The following is an 8442-nucleotide window of genomic DNA, read 5'->3' as shown; positions in this document are numbered from 1 at the left end:
AAAGTAATTTTAATTTTGTTTTTTTAATTTTTTTTTTATCTTTTTATGCATAGTAATACTTTAATCTTTAACTTTTAATTAATATTAATAGTTTATTATTTAATCTTTAATCAAAACCGTACAACTACTAATATAATTTGATGTGTCAAGGTTTTTTCAAATAAAAGAGAGAGTGCATTACAGGTGTTTTTTTTCAAACTAATAGGTGATAATTTTGGTATGAAACACACACTTTCAATAATTTAAGTATGAAACTCAAAAAAGGGAATATTTAGGTGTGTTTACTCTTATCTATTTCATAAAATCAATGCATAAATTTTCTTGTTTCTTTTTTATCCTTATGAGTTATTAGCCTTGAAATTATACATTTCATAGAAAAGTTAAGTAAATGATTCATGTTTATTAGTTAAATTAATTTATATTCATTGATTGAAAAGTTGAGTTTCAAAAAATTAAATAAGCGTACAATAGTAAATTTACCTAGTTTCTTAATATATAAAAAGATAATGCACAAATACCCTCTCAACCTAAGCTCGAAATCTCAGAGACACATTTATACTATAATAAGGTTCTATTAACCCCTGAACTTATTTTATTAATAATTTTCCACTCTTTTTCGGTTTACGTGACATTATCTTGTGGGCCATTGACTTTTTCTTTCAATCTAGTGCCACGTATATGCCAAAAAAGGGATAGAAAATTATTTATAAAATAAGTTGATGGGTTCTTAATATAGTATAAATTTGTCACTGGGTTTTCGGGCAAAGGTTGAGAGTTACTTGTGCATTTTCCCATAATCAATTTAGGTGAAAAAAACTCTATATTAAATGAATGAAATAGGACATCTGAGAATATTTCTTGTCTTCCCATAGCTGCGGTAACAAACTTTTTTCCAATTGTACTTTTTTTTTCAGTGTAATTGCAGACAGAACAGAAGGGCTATTCTCATTGATTTTAAATACTAATACGGTATAATATAAGCTTTGATCGATTTAGTGTTGTTAATGAATTAATTACTCCGATCCATTTGATGAAAGGAGAATGAAGAGATTGAAAAGAAGTTGGAGTGATCATCGACAGGCGGTGTGGTCTTTGGATAGACCAATTTCCACGTCAAAGTGGAGTTTGAATCCTGTCAAACTTATCGGATTTTTCATTGTTGGTTTGATGGTATTCACAGCAGCCTCGATTATACTCAAAGACTTACCCTCTCATACTCGTCTCAGGCTTTTGACTGATCCTGATGGTACTTGATTTTTCGCTTTTGTTTATCAATTTTTTAATTTTATTTAGTCCTAACCAGAACACATACATCACACATTGCTGAAGATGACTGTGTTCATTCAGTATTGGAAACATTTTATAAGAGTTTGAGACAATTTGTAAATCGAGATATATCTAAGTGATAAGAATATCATGCTCTTATGAGAGTTTGGTACCACTTGCTATATCATATGACAGATTGGGGTGTATCTAAGTTTAGTTAGTCATGTAAAATGGTGTTTTTAAGGCTGTCAATAGTTCAGAAACGAAACTAATAATTTGCATCAAGTTGATAGTAGTATATATACTGTCAATAAATACTAGCGTGTATAGACTTAAATACATGGATTGTGCACGACTCCAATGTTGTTTTACCTGATCATGGCTTCCCTAAAATATGATCAGCTTTTTCTTCTATTTGATTTACTTCTTTTTTTCGCTTTTCCAGCCACTGAAGATGTTAGTCATCTGTCAATCACCGCGCAGAAAGATAAACTACTTGGTGGCCTTCTTCCTTCTGGATTTGATGAAAGATCTTGTCTAAGTAGACAAGAGTCAGTCTTATATCATAAAGAATTACGCCAGAAGCCTTCTTCTTATCTCATCTCAAAGTTACGAAACTATGAGGCTCTTCATAAGCAATGTGGACCTCATACAGTATTATACAATAGAAGTGTTGAACTTATTAAGTCTGGCCAATACAGAGATTCTGCAGATTGCAGTTACTTGGTTTGGATTTCGTATAGTGGTTTAGGAAATAGGATGCTAACCTTAGCTTCTGCTTTCCTTTATGCTCTGCTTACAAATCGAGTCTTACTTGTTGATCCCGGAGTTAATATGCCTGATCTGTTCTGTGAACCTTTTCCCGGAGTTTCCTGGTTGCTTCCACCAGATTTTCCTATAATCGACCAGTTTAGTATGTTTAATCAGGAATCTCCTCATTGCTATGGTTATATGGTGAAACAAGATATCGTAGGCAATTCAACTGGTTCAATACTACCTCCCTTCATCTACCTTCATTTAGCTCACGACTACGATGATCAAGATAAATTATTTTTCTGTGACCAGGACCAAAGTATTCTACACAAAATCCCTTGGCTATTCATGAGGACAGATAACTATTTTGTGCCTTATCTTTTTTTGATGCCAGCGTTCGAGCAAGAGCTAAGTAATCTTTTTCCGGAAAAAGAAACTATTTTCCACTTTCTGAGTAGATACCTGTTCCATCCCACTAATTCTGTATGGGGGCTTGTTATGAGGTACTATCAAGCTTATTTAGCCCAAGGAGATGAAAAACTAGGCATTCAAATTCGAGTCTTTGATACAGGTGTTGGTCCTTTTAAGTATGTTGTGGATCAGATTACCGCTTGTTTGATGAATGAGAATCTGCTGCCACAAATTAATCGGGAGGAGCCTATACTCAATCCATCCAGGAAGCAGAAAACCATAGCCGTCCTGATCACTTCTCTAAGCCTTGGATACTTTGAAGAGTTCCGAAACATGTACTGGGAGCATCCCACCGTGACAGGAGAGATCGTTGGCGTTCACCAGCCGAGTCAGGAGGAACATCAACAAACTGAGAAGCTCTGGCATGAAAGGAAGGCGTTGGCAGAAATGTATCTACTGAGTTTAACAGACAAATTGGTTACAAGTGCATGGTCGACTTTTGGATATGTAGCTCATGGTCTTGGAGGTTTGAAGCCCTGGATCCTATACAAGCCTGAGAACAGAACAGCCCATAATCCACCTTGTGTTCGAGCTGTATCACTGGAGCCATGTTTCCATGCCCCACCTTACTATGATTGTAAAAAGAAAGCGGGAACTGACACGAGCAAAATTGTTCCTCATGTGAGGCACTGTGAGGATGTGAGCTGGGGTTTAAAGCTATTTGACCAAAATAATGAATTATAACCATGTAGCTAGGCTGTAAGCTTGTGTAAAAAAGAGTTAGGTTTTCCCATCCAGATACAATTTTGCTCTCTGGTTATTGAGAAACCGGAACCCTTTTAGCTAATCAACAGAGGCTACAGAATGATTCTATGTAGTTGAAAAGATGTACAAATAGCTCGGTGATAGCATCGAGTTATTAGTTGTGCACAAATATATAAATCAATTGTTGTAGTTCGACAAGCTTAAAATAGTTTCTCTGATGGGATAATAGTTTCTTATTTTAGTTTGCGTAACTTAAACCCTTTTAGGTATAGCATTTCCATGCCTAGTACCTTTTTATAGAACATGAGAACTTTACTCGTCTTGTTAGTCTCCATGTGTTGAGCTGCAACTCTTTATTGGTCCTAGCTTATTAGCTGCAATTAGGGGTGACAAATCGAATATGAACTGGTTGAAATGAATCAGGTGAAATGGATAAATAACTATTTGACGCGATCCATATTTGATATGTATAAAACTGGGGAAACCCAATGGATAGTATTATTCATAACTTATTACATTTTTTCTTATTCTTTTTCTCCATTCTGGTCATGAAGTCCATCATTCTAATGAGTAACGGCTCAATCACGATGCTATTCCTTTCCTAGTGGAACCTGTTTTTCAGTTTTATGAAGTAAGAAACTGTTTTATACAGACTATTTGCTTAAACATAACTAATGATTCTACCTATTGCAACAGTAAATATTGTGTCGATTCTCAATGTTTTGATGAACTAATGCAGTATGTCAAGTGTAGCTTTTCGTGTAAGAATTTTCCCACATCTGTATTCCCTTGTGTTGTGGGGATGCCAATGCTACGATATGAAGAGTCCCTAATGGAACAAAACTTGAAGGTGAACATCTCTCACTTTATTCTTACCCTACAATGAAAATGTGAGGGTTCTCTTGCATTTATCGAAAACTAGGAAGCTCTTCTTAGAGAAAGAAAATCCTGGTTGAAACTTTATTAGTTCAACAGTTGCTTGCTAAACTAGATGTTATAGCTACTTCTTGAGATTTTTTTTTTTTGAAATGCTTATTATATGAGAAGTTCATGATTAACTGATACAGCTTTCCTTTCGTTCTGCTGTTGTTTATAGATCCTACAGAATGCAAAATTCAGCTGATAAATCCGCCTCTCAATCCATCTCAAAATCGTGAAAATATGGTTTGTGTTAATGTTTTTCTTTTTCGAAAAATGCATTCCCTCTTTGTACTGCTTCTTTGATTCTTAACTTATACTCGGATTTACCTGAATTACAGGTAGAAACCATGTTTGAGAAGTACAACTTTGCTGGTGTACGCTAAAGGTACCATTATATATATATATGAGTTTTTGGGATATAAATCATTTTCAATTATCTGCGAGCAGGACATTAGATAGGAGAGCATGGAGGTCGTGGATTAAGGTAGAAGGTTAGTTGGTAGTTCAGCGTTCTCTCGCTTCCCCGTGGGATAGGCTTGATGGTCATACTTGAACCTTCCTTCTTACCAGCAGTATAAGCACTATTCTTATAACTTGTTATTCTTCGATTTCGGCTATCACTGGTGTTTTTGGTGCCCAATATTATTTCATTGTCATTACTGTTCTTTCTCCAGTTTGTTGTGTAATGCTAAATGCTCTCCATTTCGTATTATTTCATTGCTGTTATTGCTCCCATATCTGTATCCCCTTTTTTCAAACTATTTGGCATGCTTTATTTAAGTTGAGGGTTTATCGGAAATCTCTCTATCTCTATGAGGTAAGGGTTAGTCTATGTACACTCTACCCTCCCCAAATTCTACTTGTGGGGTTTACGGTAGGTATGTTGTTGCTGCGAGAAGGACCATCATGAGTCAGTTCAACATTGATTCAAAAGAGTTGGTTATTTCTTTAACAGTTTGAGGTAATCAAACTACGAGTTGCTATTGCAAAACCTAGAACTGTTTTCCAGCATAGTCCATTGAGCTCCCTGTCTTAGTAAGATTGCTTCTTCAAGCTGGTCATAAAGGCAGTGTTTTATTCAGCAATTTGTTCTTTTGACTTCACATGGCTATACTCACTATGAACCCTGGGGATATCTTTTCTTCAGTATGTTATTCAGAATTTACAATTCTTGTTATATACAGTTATGACTTATGACCATCTTTTGTCTTACAACTTCTTAAATTTGGTGGTTCTATTGCTGTTTAAATACAATTTTCACCTCTCAACCATCCAATACGAAAGCAATAGAGTGTTTATCTTCAAACCAAATTTGTTTCAGATAGAGTGTCAATGAAGTGCTTGTGAAAAATTGAAGCAACAACACATTGTCTGAATTGCATGGTTCGAAATGCTATTCTATGTTTCTCAAACTTCGCTTCTACTAAATTCTAATTGATGGGTTAATGTATGTGCAAGGAAGCTAAGTGTAACTTCTTCTATCCATTTTAGGATCTTACTGATGTTGATGGTGATGGCATGGCTGACATGATATTTCGCCGCTGCATCTAGGAGATGGATATTGATTACAGGATGATGGTACTTCAATTTTGAAATTTCTTCTGTATTTTTTTTTTTTGCCATAGTGTACTATTGTCATTTGCCATCCATCTATGAGGAACAAGTCATCAGTCAGAGATACTTGGGTAAAACGGCTTAAGTCATCTAGAGACCCTTAATGTTGTTCACATATTTCACATAGACACTTCAAGTCAACCTTTTACTTATTGAACACTTTTAGCTTTACAAAAATTTTCTATTAGACACATTTTTGATAATTAGCAAAACGGAAAAGGGCCTAAAATACCCTCGAAATATTGGAAATGGTACAAAATTACCCTCCATTCACCTATTGGCTCCTAAATGCCCTTCTCATATCCACCTTTAGGTTCAAAGTTGATCACTTATTTAATGGTTTTAATTTTAAACTATTTAAATATTTTTTTAAATACTTGGCGCTCAAGTATTGGATATAATTTAATTTATTATTATCATTTATAAACCAACCCACTATCCATCCATTACTAATTATACCCCACCCAATTAATAAACCAATTCTAATATTTAACTTGCCCTAAACACTACTAAAACACGACGAAGTTAAGATTAACGAAAATGACATCCAAAATTATTCGAGTCCGAATTGACGCCCCAATTAAATTTAGATCGAATCATTTATTTAAGAGGACACTTTCAATAGGATGACTAGCATCCCTTTCCACTGTGCATTTTTCGAACAAAGAAGACGACTATAGGATCGAATTCGCTCTTCTTTCAAGAGTGAATTCAAAATTTATGATTAAAGGTAAATAAGTAGTGCAACCTGAATCAATTCATGCACCTTTTAAATATAATTTTATAAATATTTGTTATTTGTTTTAAATATTAAAACTTTAATAAATTATTTTTTAAAAAAAAGTTATCTATTAAGTAACATCACATAATTTGTCACGCCCCGAGCCTACACCGTGGACGTGGCCGGCACCCTATGACCATTGCTGGCCTTGGGCGAACCCTTGGTCTGGCTTACTTATCTCAGCGGAAGACTTAACTTAATTATGAAGTAAGAAACATTCTCAATAGAAAAACTTAAGACATGATAGTCTAGCCAAATTGGGAATTAAATCTCATAACAAAGTATTTGAAATACAGATATAAGAGACTCAAACTAAAGTGTATGGATGTTGGGACAGATCCCACAACATACTGTAAAAGGAGTCATAAGTAATAAATATGTGTCCTCCAGAATACAGGAGGCTCACCACTGATTTTTTATGATCAAACTAGATCAACGAGGCGCTGTGTGCAAATTCTGGTTACTTGCGTCTGCATCATAAGACGATGCAGGTCAAATAGCATCAGTACATTGAATGTACGAGTATGCGGGTTGGAATGCTAACAACAACTTAAGGCTTGAAAGGATTAAGAAGAACTTACCTTGGTTCTACTCAACTCATGAAATACTAACTCAATATAAAGCAGTAGAGAAACATGGAATTTATGTATAAAACTTGTAAAACAGTGTAAACAACTTAGTTCGTTAAAGATAATACAATAACCAACTCAACTTTACTTATTTATGAAAGTAATATAGTTCTGTAGGAGATTCTCTAACCAACAAGCACCACTATGAGCCGAAGTGGTGATACAGCGTCTTGCCCACGCTGCTAGAATTGTTCTATACTTTGTCGTCGCATAGAACTCCTTAACTTAGTAAATCCACTAGCTTAACTTACGTGATCATCTAAAAAGTATAACCCGTTAACACCCATGATGACTACATGGTTTACATGGGCACTTGAGTTAATATGAACTCTTATCCACACATTGGTGCTCAATTGATACACCCAAAACATACTTTAGCTTATGCTTTTAAATAATTTTCTTTCTTTGGGTTGAGATAATTGCTCAACACTTAGCTTTAAAAGCTCTTTTTGGAATCACTGTTCCTTTTTCTTGTTCAAAACTCTTTTGGGAAATCTTAGTTTCCTCTTAACTTAAGTGTAAAAACATTTATAAACTTTATAGGAAATACTTAATTCCCTTATATCCTTTTAGAAATGAACTCAACTTTTACTCTTAGCTTGAAAATTGAGTCATAAAATAAAGTTAAAATGTCTAAATATAAGGCTCTTTAAAACATTTACTTTAACTTACTTCTTAGCTTTAGACTTGACTTCTTAACTTCCTTGACTTTGATCTTAACTTTCCTTGAATTGAATTATGGATTTAAGTTTCATGATCTCATGTTTATGGATGACTCCATGATGTTTAGATGTACCTTAGAGTGTCGGAATCAACTAAGAAGTGTAGGTATATCAATTGGGAACTAGTCCAGGCGTTTTTGGCGCTCTGAGAGGAGTGGAGCGCCAGAGCCTAACAGACAGAATCTTTCCTGAGGGGCTCTGGTAGGCGCGACGCCCCAGGGTCTGTCAGACGGGACTTTCGACTTCTTTTTTTTATCTTTAAACCTTCTAAACTTCTATGGATCTCGCCCCAATCACTTAGGATCACTAATAATTTCAATACCTTATAGATTAGACCCTAGAAACAACCCGGAAACACGAATCAAATCAACTAAAGGCATACTACTACTCAACCGACGAGAATTCAACCGTTGTTCTTCAAGAACTTTAATATTCATCATTCAATCTACTCAAAACTTGCTGATTTAAACAAATTGGTGTGTGGGTGAACTAACCCAACACATAAAGATCTCACATACCTTGGTAGGGATCACCCTCGACGTATTCACTCGAATATTTTGGCGTTCTTGATGAATTCTTG

The 8442-nt window shown here is 34.9% G+C and overlaps 1 protein-coding gene across 1 annotated transcript; it reads left to right on the top strand.

The window, feature by feature from the left end:
• Positions 1-921: 921 nt before the first annotated feature.
• On the top strand, positions 922-3388 carry LOC107025213 (galactoside 2-alpha-L-fucosyltransferase-like). Its single transcript, XM_015226021.2, has 2 exons — positions 922-1246; positions 1712-3388. The coding sequence occupies exons 1-2, from the start codon at positions 1042-1044 to the stop codon at positions 3172-3174; spliced, it is 1668 nt and encodes a 555-aa protein (XP_015081507.1). The 5' UTR covers positions 922-1041; the 3' UTR covers positions 3175-3388.
• Positions 3389-8442: the final 5054 nt, after the last annotated feature.

This window comes from Solanum pennellii, chromosome 7 (assembly GCF_001406875.1).
Source record: "Solanum pennellii chromosome 7, SPENNV200".
In the NCBI taxonomy this organism is placed as follows: domain Eukaryota; kingdom Viridiplantae; phylum Streptophyta; class Magnoliopsida; order Solanales; family Solanaceae; genus Solanum; species Solanum pennellii.
This window is presented reverse-complemented; position numbering and strand designations above follow the sequence as displayed.

What these genes read in the sequence shown, in the direction of transcription:
- LOC107025213 (XM_015226021.2), top strand. Translation starts at nt 1,042, where the DNA reads ATGAAGAGATTGAAAAGAAGTTGGAGTGATCATCGACAGGCGGTGTGG. An exon ending in GCTTTTGACTGATCCTGATG is followed by an intron (nt 1,247 to 1,711) that starts GTACTTGATTTT and finishes TCGCTTTTCCAG; the next exon opens with CCACTGAAGATGTTAGTCAT.